This window comes from Ostrinia furnacalis, unplaced genomic scaffold (genome assembly GCF_004193835.3).
Source record: "Ostrinia furnacalis isolate ACB-3 unplaced genomic scaffold, ASM419383v2 OfSCF7464, whole genome shotgun sequence".
Taxonomy (NCBI): Eukaryota; Metazoa; Arthropoda; class Insecta; order Lepidoptera; family Crambidae; genus Ostrinia; species Ostrinia furnacalis.
In genome coordinates, this window is record NW_021137703.1 from 539,278 (window position 1) to 562,868 (window position 23,591).

Sequence of the window (23,591 nt, forward strand, 5' to 3'; positions counted from 1 at the left end):
TGGATTTGTTCATACTAACAATGTAGCACAACCACGATAAGGCGCCGGGCGACTGATTATCTCTCAATAAACGCTTCAAACAATGTTATTTAACATTATTAGCGTAAACAAATGAGTACAATCACTCTGCCTATCCGCCTGCGCCAATCATGAACACAAACACTCCGTATTCACAAAACCAAGCACCTATTGCCTGCATCATCAAATTCTAACAGAAACATCACACTTCACCGCGTTTTAAACACTAAACTTACCTGGGAATGCAATTGGATGGCGTCCTGTCCACTTCCCAGGCTGCAAAAAGTTTCATGGGAACAGGTTTTGATGCATTAGTCATCTTCTCTGATTTATTCTTCTCGGTCATTGTTGATCAGCACCGATTGACCACCAAACACAAGGTATTTTCACAGCACTACACAATTGTTGGACACAACTGGCATTGTTATTCAAGCACTGAACACAGAACGCAGTTCATTCTCATTAAACCAGTACGAACGCGAAACTGAGCTCGGGGAAAAAACAACAATACTCAATATGGGTATTTCATAGCACGATTGAGGCATTAGAGGCATCGGCTCGCGAGCACAACGACCGACCCAAGGCGTTCGATACATTTGACAGTCAGCTGCCCAGTGTTGCCACAATTATGTATAAAATCTCCATGATTTATTTCCCTACTTTTAAAAAATATAATCCTATTTTAATATTTTTCCTCAGCTAATTTTCTTGTAAATAATATTAGCTATGTATCGCTGTTGTTTTCTTTAAATAAATAATTTAAAATGTGAATCAAGGTCTATGTTTTATTCCAAAACCTTTGAATTTTGTAACAAAATAAAAAATATAATAAAGAAGGCAACCCGTTTATTCCAACGTTGCTTTTTTTAGCACTTGCCATCATAATATATTTTTGTCTCAAAGCGCTGTGATGAGGCCTTAAAGATACTTTATGATTCTGAAACATGGCCTCCCATTACGGGCCTTATACTTATACATAGAAGTTCAAAAGATAAACTTCATCAAAATAAGAGTGTGATATACAGTAAATTTACATACTGTCATGTATGGCATGCCACCTGCCACGATTTTAACCGTTTTTAGACAATTTCAAGAAATTTTAATATTAGCTAGCAGTGCTGAAAATGGAAACGTAACCACCACTGAACACTGTATTGAAACGACAGTAGAAGTAGGATAAAATAAACAGTAAGGATAAATAAAATAATATCACTTAAGACACTGTTGGGTAATATATGACGTAAATCCTTTTAAACACTAACCCCCTTACTAATAAAACTTACACGCTCGTTGAACAGTGTTTTAAAGTGACGTTTAGTATGGAAATGTCATTTTAAAACAGTGTTCAACAACTGTGTAACTTTTTATTAGTAAGGGGGTAACTCTCGTTGAACAGTGTTTTAAAGTGACGTTTAGTATGGAAATGTCATTTTAAAACAGTGTTCAACGAGTGTTTAACTTTTTATTAGTAAGGGGGTAAATATTCAAAACATAAAAACAATGCAAAAAAAAACAACCAATTCAGCTTTGTTGTAAACTAGTAATACATTTCCAAATTGAATTATTAATATTACCCTTATTTTGCGGAACTTTAAATTACATTGCAACACCAAACCCTGTATTGTCATTCGAACTTGACGTTTCAGATATACGTTCAGAAATTGACACATAAACTTCTTTTAATATTTTTTTTGTTCAAAAACCTTAACAAAAAAGGAAAAAAAGGATTTTTATTTATTTTTATGTAGTTCAGATAGAGAAACAAGGTAATATTACTATGTGAAACATAGACAGTTTATCTGCAGCAGGTTTCTCTTTCCCAATCTGCCTGCACAGGGTGTCCAACAAAGGCCCTGAATGGACATTCTATGATCTAGCCGTTTAGCCCCAGTATTAGGGATGTTTCCTGGGTAAAAAAGCAAGAGTTTTAATTAGTCCGTCAGTTAGCTTATCAAAAAATACTCGACACCTATTTTTCACTTTTTAAAACTAATGAAAATATAAAGAGATAAAGCGTGCCAAAGTTCTAAAGAAAAGGCCCGTGAAGTCAGTGAGTGCGTAAAAGTGCTGCACTTTGTGACGTCGCGCGGAACTTCAACGCACTATAACTTTGTAATTGTTTGTTTGATTGACAATTAAAAATATACGTGTCCAATATTTTCTTTAATTAAATTTTTTTTAGGAAACTAGCCTGTTTGTTCTTAAAAAATACTCTAGTTTTGTGCAGAGGCGAGGCCTCCTCGATTGCACTTATTACGAATTACGATCCTATTCTATCCTACCTACGGCAAAGGAAACTATGATGTCACTGGTGTTGGTTAGGTCTAGGAAAGAATGGTTTAAAATTAAATTATACTTTGAAACATAATAAATTTTATTTAGCCAATAGTGTAAATTGATAACCAAAATAACATAAGTAACACCATAAAATATAATATCACAATACAAAATGTAGTAAATAAAACAAAATAATATCATCTTCTTTTGTATAAATAGGTATCTAAAGATACAATAATATGTTTAACACGGTTACAGAATGGCACAAAAATTACTGTAAAATTGAGTAAAAGAGTACAATCAGCTTCAAAATAGTCTTCTGTATGTGAATTCGTTAAAAAATGCGTAGATACTAAATTGGATGATGCGGTATTTTTCATCTGTTTTAAAGCAATTGAATAATTGATGCTGATTGTATCTTCACTTAAAACGACCCACACTAAAATATTATAGGCTACATGAATGAAATCTTTCCTCTAGGACTATACTAAGAACATCATACTATTAGTTGAGTACATTTCTATAAAAATGCTAAAAATTGGATAATCTCCAGACAATGTTTTATTTGGGGACCTAATATTTGCAATTTTTTCGCGCCAATGGGGAATTTCGAAATAACATCGAATTTTGTTTAATCCAAAAAAATCCAGAGGATCGTGCTATTTGTAAAATTTGTATACCTATCCTATAGCACTACCATAAATATTTAATATTCGAGTTTTTTTACCGTCCACGCAATGTTGTTTTATTGCCACTTACTTGTTGAAGGAATTCTATAGGTACTCAATTACTTAGGTATAAGAATATTCTAACGTTTATGGCTTCCTAATTTTACTTGATTATTAAGTGTTTATGTAGTACTTAACTGGATTACGTAGATACTTAACTAGTACTAGTGGATACTTTATACAGGGTGTAAGGAACAGGCCAGGCAAGTTTGTTAAGAATATACGACGGTACATTAACACTGTTGTAATAGATGCTAATTTGAAACAAATGATGTCTATTTAGTCTTTGCCTGTACCTAACACCCAATGATTAAAATATGATTACCGAGTAAAAAGGTAGATATGCTTATTGTTGTAACTTACTTATGTGCGCATTATGAGTATTTCACAATGAGATGTAGGTACGTAAAAACCACACTTAAGTCAGGATTTGTATACACAATACAAACATTATTGTTACAAAAAATATGGCTATTTGTGCTCAAAATTCTCAAACTTTTGACTGCAGAGTGTATCAAACGGATGTTTTTTAATATTTTAGAACCTGGCTAAACTATAATATCAACTAGGTATATTTCAGTCACTAAGCCGAAACATTGTACGAGTAAAATGGTGAAGTCGACTTCACAGAATGACCCATGATGGGCTACATTTTCATCTTAACTATTGCTAACGCCGACGGATTTTATTGAAACTAATCTTTTGTTTGTAGAACTAGAAATGACCAAAATTCTATTTTGGCACACATAAATTGCTGTTAGTCAGAAATTTTAGACCTAAGTTTCAAAAATATCCGTCAGGTGTGTAGGTAGTACTAGTACATAAGTGGGGCGATTCTGAGATGTTCCAAGTAATCAACAAAACAATCTCCTAGTGGGAATGCAAAAAGTTATTAACGTACGTACGTAGACTACGTAGCGTAGGTAAAAAGTACTATCCAGAGTTCACCAAAGTTTTAGTTTTAAAGCAATGAAAATCTCAGAAACGCCCTTAAATCTATGGAATGTTTATCGATACTCATCAGCTTCATCACCAGACGACCAGTAGTCTTCTTGTCCCACACTCGCCAATATTCGCATTTGGGCGAGGGCGGGGGCGTCATCTCATTTGGCGGCTTCGGGCGGGCAGTCGGGCTGGGCGTTGGGGTGGGCCGCGCGGAAGGCCGGGTGATTCTCGAGCTCGCGGTCGATGCGGAGGATGATCGGGAACGCTCGGAGGTCCACGTGGAATCTGCGATAGAGTAGCCAGTTTTAGTGCTTGGCCACTGTCGACAGGCGCGGGCGTAGCGCGTTGTGCTCAAACATGAAACCTTGGCGGCGATTCCATGCTCTGTGGTGTCCATAGTGGTGCCCGCGCGCGTTTCCTATCGCGCGCCAGCATAGAGGAATATTCCTCTATGCGCGCCAGGTTGGCGCCATTTACATTTGTGGACATTTTAGATGCCTAGTGTTGTCATACAGAAAAAAAAACTTACACTAAGTACTTTTTTAATCTAGCAAACCTGTACGATCAAAAAGGAAAAACTTTAAAATTTATTATCATGATTTTAAGCGGGTGTTTTATTTTATTTTAAGGATAGCAACTAATTGCAACAATTGCATTGAAAATTGTGTGAAAAAAATATTGAAATAGCAATCAGTGGTCAATACTCAATAGTTTAACCACTACATGAAAAAAATAATGTAGTTATTAATACAATTCTTACCGTCTAGCATTGAAAATTTGCGGTATCAGGCAGCAGTCAGCCAGAGTGATCTCGTCTCCAACACAATACTTCCCAGCGGAAGCTTGCAGCAATTTCTCAACTGCACGGAACCCACGTACGATCCAATGCTGGGCCCACTCCTTCTTCTTGTCCTCTCCGACATGGATTAACACGATGAGATTCTGGAGAGGCTGGATGCCCGAGGATATCACCTGGAAAAGATACAGGTCAAAATATTAGACTTCTTACTGTGATAGTTTATATGTATAGTAGAGAAAAATATAAATTAAGGCAAAGTGCTTAATACTGACCTCACATATTTCACGCACTTTGGCGCGTTTGTAGCAGTCTTCTGGCATGAGTGGTCTCTGAGGTCTAGTCTCTTCTAAGTAATGCAGGATACTCAGTGATTCTACCAATGTATGCCCATCTGTAACCAAACATTTGATATCTTTGTTACAACCACCCTAAGAAAAGCAGTACTTTGGAAGCATTTGAAAGAAATTTTATTTATTTATTTATTTTATTTATTTATTATTCATTATTGAGCAATTACATATTTGATCCAAATAGCGTCCTAAATCCTTTTTAGGTTTGTCTAGACACTATTGTTCTCTATATTGTTGTTGTTGTAAATTGTCACATGTGTGATGGACTTTCACTAAGGACATGACCTTCCGTAATTAAAAAAGCGTCTAAAGCGAACGTCACACAATTAACGTTGGTAAGCGGACCAGAAATCTTGGTATTAACAACAAACTCCTAAAAACATATTCTAAATAAACAAGGGACATCAATTACCTATGCACAACGAAGGGACTTGCTCCATAGGGTTGACGTCCCGGTACTCATTGCAGTGTTGCTCTCCGCCTCCCTTGATCAAGCTCACTGCCTTTATGTCATATGGTATCTCCTTCAAATTGAGTGCGATGCGCACCCGCCACGAACATGAGCTGCGCCAGTAAGAATATAGCACTGGCTGGAAATAAAAAATAAATTTTATAATTTATAATTCTTAAAAAAAAATTCCTGTCAATTTAAAAGTAACTTTTTTAACTTCAGAGATAAAATTATTTTTAGCCAGTACCTGCAACTGGTATGTACGAGTACCGGTTAGTAACAGTTAACTAGTATCTGTTTGTTTAAGTTATTAGTCGCTGTGCAAATAAATTGTCGGTTTCATTAACTTACCAACTCTTCAATTTTCTCACCACTGGTAGACATAATTGAAATTTTAAATTGGACAATGTTACACTGTATCCAGCGGTTGCTTTGAAAGTTAAAGTAGAACTAGTAGAACAGGAATCAGGATGCCAGCTTAGATTAATAAAATTTATTAATCTAAGGATGCCAGTTCATAACAAGTTCATTCAATAAAATCAAGTATGTAAATTAAGGTCTATCTAAACAAGATGTCAGACCGGTTACCGGCATCTCACGTACCTTAGCCATGGGGGAGCCGTCTCCGTTTGAGTAGAACGCAATTTTGGCGGTTTTTCTGCCTTTTTATACAAAATAAAAGCAACAATTTGTTGCTTTGAAGAGGATTAAAGATTTTAAACTCCTTTATCAATGAAATAGCAATTTTCACTTCGCATCGCAATCAATAAAATTTGCGTTTTGTTGTACTGCATGATATGCGTTTCGTTGATAATAAATTATTGTTTTTTGATGTAAGATTATTTTAATAACGTGATTTTTAATTAATGTAAAATAGCAAAACAGTATGCCTTAGTTAACTCAAGTTACTGGCACAAAATATAATCAAAATAAAAATTATACATGATTTAAAATCAGAGAGCAGAAGCTCTCTGTTTAAAATCCAACCTTCTTCTAACATTTCCAGATTTTTTTCTACGCAAATGTCAAATGCACTGATATGTCAAAAATGTCAATCAAATGCGGTGGTGTTTATTTTTAGAGGTTATGTTTTGCTACTATTCAAGACGTAGCTGCGTAGATAATTGCTTAATTTTTCTTAAAATTTGATAAAAATTGTATCAAAAAGTTGCTATTCATTGTACTCTTGCAAAGGTCAAGGTCTTTGCGGGCAGCTATTCCAGTAATGGGTAAAAACAAGAAAGGCGCCAAAGGTGGTGGGCCCAAGCAGAACGTTTTTAAAGTGGCAGGAGCTAAAAGTTTAAAGAAGACAAAAGCGAAAGCTGTTAACTTAGGCTTGAAGGATGTAAGTTCATCATCTCATTATTCTTCCTACACATCTCATCACACCACCAGAGAAGTAAAAGAAGAAATGTCTATACCTATCTCTACAAATTGATTATAATGTGCCTGCTTTTGTATTTTAGACTTTCATACTGATAACGTTTTGTATTATCATAAAAAAATTGACCAAATCCAGACTGATCTTTAGAATTTTTTATTAGCATGAATGAGCAGAGATTGTTATTACCAAATTGTTCTATTAATTATTTTTAATTTGTTCCAGATCAAACAAAAAGTAGTTGATATGGATAAAGAGTTTGTTGAAATTAACAAGAACCCAACACCTAATAAAAAAGCTAAGCCCGAGGTGAAGTTACCAGAGAAGAAACAAGAAAAAAAAGTCACTAAAGAGGAGGTTGCTAACGCTGCAGAAGAAATTGTTAAAATGGATTTATGATAAGTAACAATTTTATTTTAAACTACTTTTAAGTTAGATTATTTATTGTTGAAGTTATTTATGGACAAAATTTTATTGAACTACAACTTCAAAACTACCTCATAAGATCAAACTAAACTTCTGAGTTTTTACTCTCAAAATAAAATGGAAATAAAACAAATCATGTTAATATGTCTTTTATTGTTAAAATTTAACAAAATATATTATTAAACACTTAACACTAGACATTTAATTTTTTAGTTTATAATTTACTTCGTTAAACGGTGGTAGTGAGTTGTCACATGAAGGGAAAGGATTTAAATACATTTTCTCTACACTTTCAATTTCGCATAATTTGATTACGCAAAAGAAAGATTCTATAGACAAAAATGCATAAATGCTCGTAGTTATGCTGCGGTAATAAAATAACAACAAAAATTAAACTCCCTAAAATGGTAAAACTAAAAAACTTAACATTTGTACCCAAGATGCAGAACGCAGCTATATGCTAGAGCATTAACCGACTATTACGTCATTCATGTCTATTCTACTAATAACTCACGAATGACGCCTAGCCTATTTAATAATTTACAAGTATGAAAATGCACATCTAGAATTAATTGATAAAGAGTTTGTTGATTTATTCTTCGTCGGTCACATCTGGTTCTGCTCTTTCGTCCTCGCTGACTTCTGCTGCCTCGGCCTCGGGCTCTGCGGGAGCCTCGGGCGCCTCTTCGGGTGACTGGGGCTCTTCTACGATAGGTTCTGGCTCCTCAGCTGGCGTTTCACTGGAGAGAAAACAAGTCGGTATTAATTTCAGAAAATGTAAAATTTTAAATATAATAATATGTTACTATAATAATAAGTTTTACAGAATAATTTCCTTAGGTTTTCTTCAGGAGGATACTCAGAGAAGGAGTAAAGAATTTCGATATATGTAACTATCTTTCTGAATCTTTGAGTTGTTTGTATTATTATTTTTTTTTGTTTGTATTATGTTTTAATTTTATTGACTAGCTTGAGTATTAGCAGTTCTTTCTGATCACCTGGCGTCTTCAAAAACGTTGTCGGCGGCCGATTCGCTCCTCGACAGCTCCTCTAAGCGAGCAGCAGCCAGTTCGGATTCTTGTCTGGCGATCTCCGCTAATTCAGCAGCCTGTGAATTATTTTGACATTTATACTCTGCAGCAAAGACGAGACAAATTAGTGGTGATAGGAACAGCCACGACAGAAAGAAAAAGAAAGGCAAAAAGAATATTAACAGGTACCTGTCTGGCAAGTTCTGCCTCACGCTCTTCCTGAGCTTGTTTCTCCAGTTCTTCTAACCTCGCGAGTTCCTCTTGCCTCCTCTGTTCCGCCTGCCTCTCTTCTTCAGCGAGCCTGGCCTCTTCTGCCAATCTGGCTTCCTCTGCCAGCTTGGCCTCCTCCGCTAGCCTGGCTTCTTCAGCCAAACGAGCCTCTTCTGCTAGCCTCGCTTCCTCGGCCTTCTTGGCCTCTTCGGCAAGGCGTGCCTCTTCTGCCAACTTGGCTTCCTCTGCTAGGCGAGCCTCTTCGGCTTTCTTCGCCTCAGCTGCTAAGCGGGCCTCTTCTTCGGCTTTCCTGGCTTCCTCTTCGGCCTTACGCTTAGCCTCCTCAGCCTTGCGAGCTTCTTCCTCGGCTTTCTTCTTTTCAGCTGCTTCGCGTTCTGCCTAGAAAGATAATTTCCAGTTTGATGTTTCGTATAACATTCCCTAATATTAGTGAAAGTTTTGATTTTATCTTCTTCAGCAAGACGTGATAATTACCTGTGCTTTGCGTTCTGCTTCGCGCTTAGCTTCTTCCTTCAAGGCCCTGGAAATTAAATGATTACATTAGTAGAAGTTCTTGTTTAATCCGTGGTAACCCTACTAATAGGTGGTTGTATAACTCTGAAACCAGCTGTAAGTTGGGAAAATTCATTCATCATTTTCTTTTTACAATGATTCTAGGATTGAGGGTTATTTTAAGCCTATTGTCTGCTTACTTTTCTTCAGCGGCGCGCGCTTCCTCTTGCCTCTTCCTCTTGATCTCGGCCAGGTCGGCGGCGGGTGCCAGTACCGGCTCGGCCGTGGTGGCGCGGAAGCGAGCCTCGCGGTCGGCCTTCGCCGCCTTCAGCTCCAGCGCCGGGTCCTCCATTATCTGCGGCGCCTGGAACTTGCGGCTCGGCCTCCACGGCAGCAGTTTCACTGCACCGGGGCCCATGTTACCCACCAAACAAACGACCATTGCCCAAACGATTGGCCCACACAGTCCCAATTGCCAATCATTCCAACCAATGGCCAATACTGACAGAAGCTCCACAGCAGCGCGCGATTGACACGTCATCGTAACGCTTTCATCACCAAGCAGTTAGACCCCAGCCCTTGAAGCCTGATGGCAAAGCTAAACCGATGGACGTTTCGCTATGGTGTTGAAGATTTGTGCTGCTCGATCATGCTGTGATGCGAATGGGTGTTGTTCCATCGTGTATTAATGTAGAGTGATAAAACATCAAAGCATTTCCATTTAACTGTCGTATGAATACAATACGATTAATAAATATATTTATACTTGTATCATCCTTAAGATAATGCTGATATTATCTTCATTTAATTGTGTAGAAAATAGGTATACTTAGGTAATCGTGTATTTGTGTGTTATGGGAGTTAATTAAATATCTTTTTAGTCATAAAAGCGAAGCGTTATCGTAAGCGTATGGATATTCAAAGCGTGATATAGGACCAACTATCATGCAAATTAAAACAACTAACAGTTTGGTATAAATCGTTTAATGTTAAATAAAATCAGTTCTGTTAAGTGAAAACGAGACGTCTCGGTCACCGACAAATTTCGCGCGCAACATCGCGCTATCACAGCGATGACTAGAAAATAATAATTATATTAAATCGTTCGTTGAAAGTCGTTGTAAAAAATGGATAACAAAATATGATAGTCTTGACAATAAGAATATAAAAATATATATGATCTTGGTTAGTCGGAGCGTTATACCGAGATCAGAGAGCGCGAAGGGCGAACGCGGCGCGGGCGCAGGAGAGCCGGCGCCCGCGCCGCGCCGCAGCCCAGCGGGGGCCTACGCGCACTGCGCCGCCGTCGGCTGTTCCGGCGCGCTGCCCGCTGCAAGAGACACCACACACAGTGTTAGACACGGACTTTATACGCCATTTTAAATTTGCTTTATACTCCAGCATCACCGGAGTCAATGAGCCATCGTTTAATCTCGTTTTACTTCTCCTTTTAACAGAATTAAGCGAAGGTTTGTAAGCGGGCGCTAGCGGTGCGACTGTGACGAGGTACCTGTGGCGCTCTCGACGGCCAGGCCGGCGGCCGCGAGTCTGTTCTTCGCATAGAACGAGAGCAGGTTTACGTCGTCCCTGATGCTCATTTCCTTGTAGAGAGGCAATCGATTGGAGAAGGCCTTTTTACCGGAGTAGTGCACGCACGCGAGGTGACCGCGTCCTGGCGAAAACACCTCAATGTTACCACGGGGTCACGCTACAACAACTCGACAGTTAGTCGGAAGGGCAAAGAACGTCACAATTAAGGAAGGTGGAAGTCGAGTTAATTTGTAAGTACCTTCCGGCCAGTGGAACACTTCAGTCGGGGTCGTGTCGTGTCTGAGTCGGATATGTTCGATACATACCGGTGAACTTCTTGGCGGGCTCACTGTAGAAAGAGATGTTGTGGATGTTGTCGGAGACGCTGCGCAGAGGCAGCAGCAGCTTGGCGATGTACGCGTCATTGCTGAAGCGGTACGGATATGCCACCGGGTCCGAGTGATAGTAGCTTCTAAAATACAAAAGATTTTTTCATGCGTCAAGTATTTTCTACGCAAAGATCATATTAAACGAGCATGTAATAACGGAAGTTATCGCGTTCTCTTAATTAGCTTCATAAACACCAAAAACCAAGGTTGCAAATGAAAATATACCGTAAAACATTTTATTAGAACACCAGACAGCAAACATCAGCTGGCATTTAACCAGTCTATTATTAAATGCGTGATCGGTACGGGTACGCTACGTCGTCACACACAAAACGCGCGAGAACGATATTTGGCTGGGAAATCAACTTCAACACCCACGTTGAAAATATCCTAGCCAAAGGAATGTCCTTTAATTACTCTAGAAAGTTCTGTTTGCCCAAGACGGAAGGAGGAGGAACAGTTTTTGTTCCTCAGTTAGTGGGCGTCTGGTCTCTGCCAAATGATGTAAGATGAATGTGATGTAGACCGTACAATGTCGTCAATGTCAGTGCCAGTAACCGTGATAGATGTATCAATGGGCTATTTTCGTGCTGTTACATCAAGCCGAGAAAAACTTGACCTAGGCCTAACGACAGGTGTGTCAATGAGCGAGACCTATCCAATCCACGCACAGCAGATCAATTTTATCGGATAAGTGGTAACGTTTTGGGCGTTTAGACAAAGGTCCCGTACAGGTTGGTTACAAAACAAATGCGGATATTAACAAAACACATTCAGAAAATTACAGCCAGACCGCATTTTACAACTATTTATCGACAAGAAGCAGGAGCAATGCTGGAAGAAATCAATAAGGACTGCACTGAATGTATCAAAGAAGAAGAAAGAAGTTGGGCTAGTCCCGGAATCGCAACGTATCATGTAATTTTTAGCGTGAACTGGTGTAATATAAAAAGGAGAAAACGTTATACTTACGAGTATATTGTATCGAGGGGAGCTAGGGTCTTGGCGCGGGGCACGACGGAACGAGCGCGCGACAGGAGGGCGGCGGTGTCTGCGCGGATGCGACGGCTTTCATCTTCGAAGGCCTAGAAATCACGAGAAATCATCTTTTAGGTGGAAGTAACTTTAAAATGATCTCTACAGATGTAGAGTAGAGAGAGGGCTTTCATAACCTCCCCATGACTACGCATCGATCTTAAACCCAGATCCAACATGAAATAGATGGAAACCAGTAGAACCTATGATTCATTCTTCAGACGTAATCACAGAACTCCATTTAATGCTATGCGGCATTCTCTGCCAACATTTAAAATTATGACCAGTGCTATTGACCATTGATTTTATTGTTTCAACTAAACATTTGGCAGAATGTTGAGTGCAAAGATGTTACCCTAGTGTTTTCAAATCTGAACTGAAATGTCCCAATTAACTGCCTTATATCATACTTTGAAGCTATAGCAGATGGAACAATTTAACATTCCCCAATAAGTATCTGTCTACAGAAGATAGAACAGATGTTACCTTAGTGGTCTCAGATCTGAAGAAGTCGTCGACGGCAGACACGGCCAGGTGGGGGCGTCGGCGGTACGCGATGCGGTCCAGCTCACGGAGCACTACGGACGGGCGCACGCGCACTCGCACGATGTGATGGGGAGCCTCCGGGTATGTGACGAGTCGAGTGACTGTGCGAGTCGCTGGCCGGTATACCAGCTCGTCCTGGAATGCCATTTGATGGGGTTAGGTGGAGTAAGTGGAAAGTTGGAGCGAAGCGGCAGAAGCGTGACGACTATCTTGAGTGGTATTGGTACCTTCTTGGCAGAACATCTTAAATGGAAACAAGACAGAATCTGGATAAAAATATCGTTACTAAGCAACTCTGCTCATAAACTACCAGATTCAGAAAATGTATAGAAAACTTATTATGTTCTTAACATCCATCATAATAGTTCTTTCTTTAACATTGATTCAATTTATCATCATCTGTTTAGTTAGATTATTTGATTCAGTTTTAGGAAATATAAAATCACATGCTGCGAAAATAACCTGTCTTCTTGTCGCCTCAAGAAAGAAGTTGCGAAAAGCATTGAGCCATGCCAATAAAGCGATAAAAACTGAGTTTTAAAAGAATATACTTAAAAATAAAACATCATGCTGCTCTTCGAAATGAATCAGATATTTTTTTGAGCTGAAAAGAGTATAAATAAGCATCATGTCATGTCATGAAATGTGTTGTGGATAGTGAAAAGATAAACATGCTGAAATGATAATGTTTAATTTACGCATTCGGTACGCTTGAGTCTTGAATCCTTCTGGAAAAGTTCGGGCAAGTTGTTTGTTAAATGCCACGATGATCGTAACGTTATTTCTGAACCTGTGGGACCTTATTGCGCATATCAATGGCGGTGTGAATCATCGGGAGTGTGGAGTAAAATTAGACTGGCCGGCGGACGCGAAATGCTGTAATCGCTAAATGATTACGTTCGGAATTCTCTTATTGCCAAACAATTCGCGTTCATAACATTAAACTTTCACTGGGATGGATATTTATCTGCGCATCGATGAATTTGATTAGTTCCGCTATTCCCTAATGAATGTTCAGAATGTGAAGTCTGTTTATTTACGCTAGTCAGCTACCAGAAACCTATGAAATACTAGCTAAACTCGTTGAACATGTATCAAGCCGTTGCCAGACATAATTGTCGTTCGGAGTAATTAGAAAAGCTCAAGCAATTCTTGGCAGAGTTTTACTAACATCTGCCATATCAAATTTCTGATTCCATTCACGCCATATTTTCGTAATTTGCTTTCCATTGCGCAGTTGCCTAATGTTCAGTTCGGCGATAATAAACTCAACGTTCCATGGAAACTGCTTCACACAAATTATCATCCACGAAAATAGACGTAGGCATAGTGTTTTCACTAAATGGTAGGGGCGTTGCTACTGAAGTGGCCTTAGGGCCGTTGCCAAAATTCCCACTTACCTTGATCTGGTTCCAGTCCTGCCTTTGTTTTCTCATGGGATCTATCTAACTAAACGTCCGGCCGGTCAATGTTTTTGATAAATAGCTTTCATGGTTTTAAAGTGGGAAGATGAATTGGAAACATTAATGGATGGGATATTTTTAATCTCTCGGCTATTGGTCTGAAGTTCTTATCCAACTAAAATTTCATCAATATCGAGTGAGAAATAAATTGAGCGCCTTATCAAAGCATTTTTCCTATGTTACCTACGTACTGCGTGCGTTCCTAAATCTGATTTGGTGTTTCACCTACCTACCTAAGTAATGTAATTTTCCTTAAGGATAAGTATTTATATTTTTGGCAAGATTAAACATTCAAGAGATGTCCAAATGTGACCTGAATGACATCTTTGCCGAAAGAAATATATTTTCAAATAAACGAAGTGCAACAAAAATGTGCGTCAATTTTCTCTGAGACATTTTTAAATGAAACGGAGATGCATTTACGACGGAAAGTTTTTAAATTCTTTGAACATTAGATAATTTATGTTAATCCAACATCAAAAGAATAGTCGCATAATCATGAAGTTTTCAAAATACTTAAAAAAGAAGAAGAAGAAAGTGAGTTATCAACAGTTACTACTTAAGTACTTACATAAAACTGACTGCTTTTGAAGTCTCGTTAAAAAGAGCCCCTAAATCCCCTGATTAAATCCATTGATCAAATAAACAAGTTTTCCTTAATTCAACAACTTTTGTAACCCAGCCCAGGCCCTCAACCGATCCTAACTTTAATTCGATTTTGCCTTCGACGAAACGTTAATTATATCTAATTGAATCTGTTTGTTAATGGATTGTAATTATGTTTATGCCTAAAAATAATAAGTCAACATCATCATTATCACTTCATCAGTAGGCCTAAGATGCGCGCCGTGATAAGCGGTTATCACGCCATTTTATCGATTTTGCCCATACATTTTGACGTCGATAAAAGTTATCACGGTGCGCATCTTAGGCACACAGGTCTCCACTTGAGAAGCACGCCTCTAAGCCACTAACCCTATGTTTGCCTTTTGGTAAATATGAAATGAAAGTGTATGAAATAAACATAACTCTTGCTCTTAATAATTTGCCAACATCAAAGACAATCAATTTGTCAGGTTCATCGTAGACGTAGCATTTCAATTAGGTTTGGCACAACTTCGAGGTTTCCTCAGGTGTTACGGTGTTAGCGGGAATTGTCCCTCCTGTAAAAAATTCGTGTGAATGAATTAATTTGCTGCTGAAATAATTTATTTTAATGATCATTTATTTATTTTGAATAATGCATTAAAATATTTTATCGTTTATTATCAAAATGTTGACCACATCGCAGCTAAAGTCTCAACGCCCTAGTTTTCTGCGCTGTTGATATCAAGAATCGAGATTTTATGCTATAAGTAGTCTTGGATCAGAGTTAAGTGCTTGAGTCTTCCTTCCTTCAGCTCCTGACTTGAGTAACCTACCTATTCTCTCTCCTTAGATTGTGATCATTTCAGGTGTGTGTCTACCGATTAAGGGTGGATTCGACCAAACAAGAGTAAATAATAATCTCAGAATAAATTGTCAATTTTGACATATTTCCCATACGGAAACTGTCAATTAGTTATTCGCGGATAAAAGTTTTGTCGAATCGGGCCTAAATTATGGTGTCGACTCCAAAACTGAAGTTTGTTATCTTGTGCAGATATGAGGTGAAATGTGTTAAACACCATTCCGCTGTGATGTGGGTGGCTGCTACGGTGCACGTAAGCAGATTATCACTCCGTGGTGTATTTACAGCGTGGATAATTTAATTTACATGGCGAACTTCCTTTACAATTTTCCGCCAACTTGACGGACGAATTCACCGCAGAAATGCGCAAACTTTCCAGTTAAATTATATGATAATTTCTGATAGAGCGTTACGCGTAATCTCATGGTCATCAACATTCTATAATGGGTAATATTCTGCCTGTAAAATTGTATATTATTATGTTTGAAGTTGTTGTAACTAAGTCGTTTTGAACATTCTCAATTAATACCAAATGGGAGACGTAAGACTAAGTAGGTATTTGCTTTATTATACTTTTCTTCTTTATCACTGTTGTGGAGTCATGATCAGAACCCAGGCATTCCTGCCTGATTCGCACAAAAGCTAAAAATGGTCTTAAAATTCAGTAGTTATCTCGGCGTTGTTCCGAATTCCCTAACTTTCCCAAATACCTACCTGCTCTAATGTATCAAATTTTTTGTTGCGCATTTCCGAGGTGATTCGTTCCGAAAGTGGCTATACTTACCTCCCATAATCTGGGCACGTACGAGACGTAGGGCAGGTGATAGTACGGCATGAGCGAGCTCAGGTAGTAGAGCGACGACAGCGGCTGCGGCCGACAATAGAAACAGGCAGTTCTTTATACTCCATTCGATTTTAGGTTACGGACAATTTTATGCCTTTACATTTCTTCAATTTAAGTAGAAGGATGTGTTTTGTTGATCAAAGGTATCTCTCTCAACGAATTGGTAAAACCTTTCAGCGATTCAGATCACGCTTCCGAGTTACAAAAAAAATCTAAGTAGGTACTACCTAAACAATAAATTGAACTAAGGTAGAGTTAGATTTCAAAGAAATTCAATAAAGTATTGAGTTCTGGATGGTGATCTGAAACATCTCATAAGTTTTCCCGTCTACCTATGTTGAGGCTGTGCTACTGATTGCCCACATTTATATTGCTACACTTCATCATGCAACAGATAGATTTTCTGTCAGATTTTGTACCTACTTTGTAATGCATTGCCTTAGTAAACAAATTGGATTAATTGTCAGCTTTGATTCCCATTACTGTTTAATTCTGGCATAATTAAAACTTAGTAGTTTATAGTTTTCATTTGAGTTTCCCGACTCTGTGAAAAACTTAGACATTAGCACGATTGAATCACTCATACCATAGTGGTAATAATACTGTGCCAATCGCTTTTCTATTGCTGCAATGTCTATCTCTATCATCAACTAACCCTGAAAAAACAACGGACCCCGATGAAGTCATAGTGAGAGCGGGATAAACACCCGGTTGCTATTTTCGTGATTTGTTTATTTTTGTTGAGTTACTGCTCTTGTAAGTCGTGTACTCACTGAAATTATGAGTACCTACTTGCTGTAAAGTGCAGCAATAACAATAATTTAATTTGTTTGAATTTAATTATAAAATAGAATAGAAAACAGTAAAAAACTGACATAGAGGTCACAAACATGTTAGTAAACAAGATCGAGTCCATCATCGATCTGTGATCAGAACAGGGGTAAGACGTAAGACACAAAGGAAAATAGAGAATATTAGAAAACGCAAGCTTTATTAAAAATTCAGTCTAAATCACATTTTAATAAATACAAAAATTATAAACTAAAAAGAACATCAAAAAGCTCGTAACGAATCGAGATTCACGTCCACTTCTCATTCAAAGTAGAGCGATCGATAGCGAATACTGATTAGGTAGTTACAAATGGGGGCTGCAGGACGCGTGGGGAGTTAGGGAGCGAGGGAGGAGGGGTCGGGACGGAGCCGGGGCGCTACACGCGGTAAGAGTAGTGGCGGTAGGTGGTGCCGTAGGGCAGGCGGCCGCTGCTCGTGGACGAGTAGGAGTAGCCGCCGGGGCCGCCCAGGCTGCTGGAGCGCTCGCTGGAGTACGAGTAGCCGCCGGGCCCGCTGCCGGTGCGCCGCTCCACCGTGTTGCTGTACGAGCTGCGCGACGGCAGCCCCGCGCCCGAGCGCTCCGACGTGCTCGAGTACGAGTACGAGTACTGCTCCTCCGCGCGGCGCGGCAGCGGCTCGCGGTCCACCACCACGTAGTGCCGCGGCGTCTGCAACAACCGCGCCCTTAGCGACCACCGACCTTCCCTCACTCTCCCTCGCACCAACCCGACCGACTAGCTAACTAGCGAAAGCGACACACGAAAGAGACGACCTGGACCGATCAGTAGGTCGCGTAGTTGCTGTAAAAGACGTGCCGGCGCGAGGAGTGCTCCGGGCGGCCGTGCGCCTGCGCCAGCACCACGTCCATGTGGTCGCGCGGCGTCCCCAGCGGGTCGGCGGCGTAGGAGCGCTCGCGCTGCCCGATGGAGGCCAGCACCCGCTCGCGCGTGCGCTCCCGCGGCGACACGTAGGGCGCGAGCGGCGCCAGCTTCGACTCCGGCTTCGGCGGGATGTTCTGCTTAGTGACCGGCTCCAGCACGCTCGCGCGCGTGCCGGGCTTGCTGCGGCGCCCGAACGCCGTCACCGGATCCGGCACGAGGCTCGGCCGCGGCACGAACGGCACCTTCTCCCAGTCGCCGGGCCGCTGCAAGCGGAGAAGTCGCCGTTAGTCGGGCGAGCGCGACTCCAGCCGCGGCTATATTTGGCGCGCTCGGTAGCTCCGCTTTCATACTCCGTTTCTCGATGCGAAATGACCCACTTGCGGAACGCTACCACGACTGAGGATGAGTCGCCAAAACGGGCAGAAGTCCGTTTCGGGAAGACTTAAAAAACTTATGAAAGCAATGATGTTTACAAGCGGGATTTAAAAGTCAAGTTGTTGACACTTGAGAAGACAACGAGTGGAGATAGCACATTCATACCGCTCCGGGGTTTGGCACTGAACGAGCACTGTAAGGTCACTACGTAATGTGCGAACGACGGCTGTCGAAGGACGCGAGCGAGGGTCGAGCTGGTGCGAGGGGCGTCCGGCTCCCGGGGGGAGGAGCGAGCTCAGAGGGTTAGAGGGCGGCGGCGGGACTCACCGTCACGCTGTAACTGGTCCGCGTGTAGGGGCGGCGGGTCGTGTAGAAGTCACTCTCGTACACCATGGCTGCAACTTTGTTTTACTTTCGTTCGACTGAAACTCGCGACGGTCAGATCTCGACTGCGTGAAGGCGCGCTCGGAGCCGCGTCGCCGGCGACCTTATTTTTAGATCACTGTCATTGCAATTTTCACGTCACTCCCTCTCATCTTTTACATTTACATAGAATTATAAAATGCGTTGTACGATGTGTCTGAAGTGGGTTAAGGATAATCATACTGAAAAAAATCAGTGCAAGCATAATAAAATATCAAGGGACTGTTTAAAATAACTGAGCCGTGGAATTTGTCCCACCTTGCTCGTTGACTCATTCCGTTATTGTAAGATAGGTAATATAAATAATTCGTAACCCTCGAGCGTCATAGAAGACTTTCGTGGGTTGAAATTAATGTGGGAGTTGCATTGCTTTTGTTTGTTTTTGTTCTGCTATGTGGAGTGGTCGGAAATCATTTTGAATCAGCAGGAAAATGAAATGATGAACCATCGATTAGGTGAGGAGAAAATACAATATTTGACTTTTACTTATTGTAGTTAGGTAGGTAATCAAATCAAATCAAATTTCTTTATTTGCGTAATTCCAATATAGGTACTTGTAGTTACGCTGCCGAAGTGAAGTAGGGTTCCCAAGTCCCAACCCAAAGGCTACCAAATAGACCATATTAATTTATCAAAGAGAGGCTTTCAAAGTTCTACTTATTTTAAAAATTGAAAGTGGTTGAAGATGATACGGCACGGAACCCTTGCTGTGTAGTTCAACTCCCTCTTGGCAGATTGTTTTTTCGTTTATTGTCGTCACACAATATCAGTCACGTCTGTGACACAAACAAATCCACCAAAGGAAAGAAAAGCTAGCTAGCGCGGTTTGCTGGGGAAATAACAGCATTGGTGACAAAAGTCAGTGTTTCTTTCGCCATTAATTTATTTTCGGCAACAAACTGATGTGTATCTTGTGGTAGGGCAAGATAAGAACGTGTACAAGTAAAAAATAGGTAGGTACTTACCGATTCTTGAAGTTCCTTCAGTTTCAGGTGAGAACTTTCTTTTGCATTTCCCAAAATCCAGTAAACATTTTCATTCAGGTTCAGCTGTAGAATCCTGTAAATCACTTGTTGTGTAGTGTGTACCTACTAAGCTGTCAAGTATTTATTTAAGTGAAGTCCTTCAGTGTGCACGTATTTGCTATGCTATTTATTTTATAAAATGTGATTTCCTAATGTTTTATTTTATATTTTTCGATTGTTTCACTTATTGTGTAATTTACAAGTACGTAAATAACTCGCTGCTATTACGGCGCGCGCGCACTGGTGACTTCACCGTGACAGGCATCTCTCTTTTCCTCTTTATAAAGGCGTAAGAAATAGTTAAAACTTATACTATCACGGATAATAGGTACTGTCACGGTCACGGCGACAAGTCTTCCCCGTGCACGCGCGCCTTTAGTTTATTTAGTTTGTCATCTGCCATTCAGCGAGGGGAATAGACGGTGCTTTGTGTGGGTGTGAGGTATCAATGATATAAATTGTTTTTCAAAATTGAACACTGAATGAGGATGGAACGAAAGGGAGTGGGGACATAGGTATCCGGTGGCAAAATTGAATAATTCCTCAGTAGGTAATGTTTTCCCTAAAGGTAACATCAGCAAACGGTTGTAATTATACGTTTCTCGTACTGTAGACATCGCTAGAGCATTAATTTATGAAATGTCTATTTACATTCGGAAATGGTTCGGACGTCAATGGCGTAATGAGTATATGAGCGAAAAACATCCTGTTGAAGCTATCTACCAATAGTGTGGAGTGGAGTATATAATAGCATGGTAACCAATGTTCCTTTTCATTTTTCAATTAAACGATTAGTTACGTTTAATGTTGATAAGCTGATTAACTTGGGTTCTACCGTAACGGAATAGTAGCTAATTAATAAATACAACAATCAAAAGTTATAGTAAACTTAAACTATTTATTTTCCTTTTACAAAATGACCTTTTTAATTACGAATTTACAATAATTTCTCTTCATCTGAATGTATATTGTGCTGACTCCGATCACAGAGGTGGACCGTCAGGTCGGCTCGTATAAAAACTTTTGGACCCAGAAATAAACATAATACAGTAAACGCTATATAAACGGTAAATCAAACATCTTTTCCCAGACCCACTGCTTTATTGACTTACCAGTGTTTCCATACAAAATCATAACAAGGTCAAACAAAACAACATGTGCCGAACTTAATAATTATAAATATGTCAAACTTACTGGCGCGTCTTTTGAGTAGTCCTGGGATATCTCAGTCTGCCAGCGCAGGGCGCCAATAAATATCAACGTATGTACACGAGGCCACTCGCGACACTACTCCCCTTATATATTTATAACTTTTTTAAAAATTTATAATTTATTTCGTTATGTCCTATCTATGTAGGTCGACTAACAACGCCGGGGAGTCGTGTGACGTCACCAGCGCGAGTCGCGGGCGCACGTGCCCGCGCACCACTCCTGCGCAACAATGCCGGCACTCTGCCGTCTTCGATGTAGCTTGGAGATATGTACGGTCTAACAATTTGGGTACACGCTTGACAATATTACCAGAAGTCTTTGAAAACAATGAGGAGATCTACAGTTGTTAATGTTTTTACATACACGGAAAAGAAAAGTCTAGTCAGGACGACCTCCCCCGCGCCCCTAAAAGAACTAACTCGCGGGAGAGGCCGCGAGGTTCGATGTATCAGCATAATATTGTCAAACTATACAATTTACAAATTGATTCCACGGATCGTGACTGAGAATTCCATTATTATGAGACTCAAATAGCTTTAACAAATTTCGAAAATACATGGTCATCGTGAAATGGCAGGAATTGATTCCGTAATATTACAGAGGTACCACTGTTTTCATGACAAATCTAGTTACTAAGTGACACATATTATTGCTCCGTACAGTCTTATAATGCAGTAACAATTATTTGTAACTACCCACTTGGTCTCCGAAATATACGTTCTAGGAACATAACTGCGTATTAGTTACGCATGGTTTCCATAATACATATTTTGATATCTAAAATCTATCGGGAACTAAAATACATATTAAGGAGCGATCCTGTGTTTGAGTCTCATGATAATTATGGGTTCCGAATATAATTTTGTGTGTGTGTTGTGTGCGCGATCGAGTGCAGTAGGCGGTGTCGACTACGATAAATGAGAGTTGGGAGATTGTAAGCTATAACAGCACTTTAGCCACAACCCAAAATTATCGCAGTCGCGTCTACTCGAAATGTGCGAATCCCGAGCGATTCTATGCGATTTGCAAGACGAACGGGCAGTCGTGCACTCGTCTTGCAAATGTGCTAAAGAAAAGCAATCATCATTCGAAAAGATAAGACATAGGAAGACCAACCATTAGAGTGCTCACAAAAATCGAGAGTCGACTCCTGTTTCCATAAAACCCATCAAATAGCTTTTCAGTTAGCAATCAAATTTCATGCAGCTCTGTTTGCATAATCAAATATTTAACAACCAAACGCAGTGGCTATCACAAAATTCAATACTCAATTAACTGATAAGGCACTTAATATTTTTTTAGAACTAGGAATGCAATTCTGCCGGTTAAATTTCCTAAATCCTCTCAATCGAATAACTAAGTAAGGAAAACCTCGCGATTCGCACATTCGAGCAATACAGGGTGGACACAAACGATTTACAACCGTAATGTACTGTCAACAACAACTTTGACTAGAACACCAACATTGATACTTTGCCGTTTATAAAACTAACATCTTGACCTTATGTATTAGGGTAGCAAGTTGTTTCAATGCTGGTCCTGTAGTAAAACTTGATTGTCATAGTAAAAAAAACATTACTTTTACGCGACTTCTTAACACTCAGTTCTTAGTAGCAGAATAGGCGTAACTGGCTGATCACAATACATCGGAAAGTGTAGCTCTGCTATACACTCCGCTAACTAACAGTAGCAATCAACATTATGCCTTTTTTCTACAAACAAAGCTCAGTGTTTAGAAATCAGGCAAAACACTAAGTTGTCTCCACCCTGTATGAGTGAATATGAAATTGTATATTTCCTTGGAAGTACGTAATCGGCTACTGTTAACAAGCTCCAGAAAGAAATCAGCTGCTCCATAATTCAACATCAACATTTATTGTAAATTTTAGATGGAGTAGGTACACTTTTTCATTTGAGTTTTCAAAAAACAAGTTATACAGGACCACCAATTGTGCAAGGAACTCAATATCTTGTATAAAAATGTTCCTTGTTCAACCAGTCACCCTGTATGATAAAAGCAGGACTGTCAAGAAAAATTAGAATTTAAAAAAATCGGGCATTTCCATCTATTTTTAATGAACTGTATACTAAAATGCACCATATAAAAACTGTAACTGTATAACAATAATAAATATTTAACTTGACTGGGAGCGTTTTCGAGTCGGAGCGAAGTCACATTTTCTACAGGGGGTCTACACCGTATTTTCGACTCCATCCGTCTCCTGTCGAAACGAAGGCACGAGTGAAAGGGGTAGAGGGGCGTAAAATACGGAGTAACAAGGCGGGAGCAGTGTTTCAGACTATTCTGGACTATTCACTCATTCACGACCAAAATTAATATCCCGTCTGTCTTCGAAAAGTCAAATATCTATCTCTAGTACAGTCAATTGGATAGAGGTAGGTATTAACATGGCCATACTGCGTCAGGGTTGAATAGATCAGAAAATACGGAAACTGG

General features: G+C 39.8%; 2 protein-coding genes across 5 annotated transcripts; both read right to left on the reverse strand.

The window, feature by feature from the left end:
• Positions 1-2,508: 2,508 nt before the first annotated feature.
• On the reverse strand, positions 2,509-6,342 carry GSTz1 (glutathione S-transferase zeta 1). Of its 2 annotated transcripts, none has more exons than XM_028321045.1 (5): positions 6,172-6,342; positions 5,530-5,707; positions 5,040-5,158; positions 4,729-4,940; positions 2,509-4,253 (listed from the first exon to the last, which is right to left on the reverse strand). In XM_028321045.1, the coding sequence occupies exons 1-5, from the start codon at positions 6,178-6,180 to the stop codon at positions 4,127-4,129; spliced, it is 645 nt and encodes a 214-aa protein (XP_028176846.1). In that variant the 5' UTR covers positions 6,181-6,342; the 3' UTR covers positions 2,509-4,126. The 2 variants fall into 2 exon arrangements, with proteins under 2 accessions (XP_028176846.1, XP_028176845.1); XM_028321044.1 differs by lacking the exon at positions 6,172-6,342 and adding an exon at positions 5,920-6,037.
• A 1,263-nt stretch (positions 6,343-7,605) lies between these two features.
• On the reverse strand, positions 7,606-18,993 carry LOC114364721 (uncharacterized protein CG45076-like). 3 transcript variants are annotated; one of them, XM_028320990.1, is made up of 11 exons: positions 18,801-18,990; positions 16,327-16,410; positions 12,570-12,764; positions 12,021-12,133; positions 10,986-11,131; positions 10,640-10,801; positions 9,330-9,531; positions 9,112-9,157; positions 8,596-9,015; positions 8,374-8,483; positions 7,606-8,115 (listed from the first exon to the last, which is right to left on the reverse strand). In XM_028320990.1, exons 1-11 carry the CDS (start codon positions 18,864-18,866, stop codon positions 7,968-7,970), a joined length of 1,692 nt encoding a protein of 563 aa, XP_028176791.1. In that variant the 5' UTR covers positions 18,867-18,990; the 3' UTR covers positions 7,606-7,967. The 3 variants fall into 3 exon arrangements, with proteins under 3 accessions (XP_028176791.1, XP_028176794.1, XP_028176793.1); XM_028320993.1 differs by lacking the exon at positions 10,640-10,801 and having other exon boundaries at positions 18,801-18,993; XM_028320992.1 differs by lacking the exon at positions 16,327-16,410 and having other exon boundaries at positions 18,801-18,986.
• Between the last annotated feature and the right edge of the window lie 4,598 nt (positions 18,994-23,591).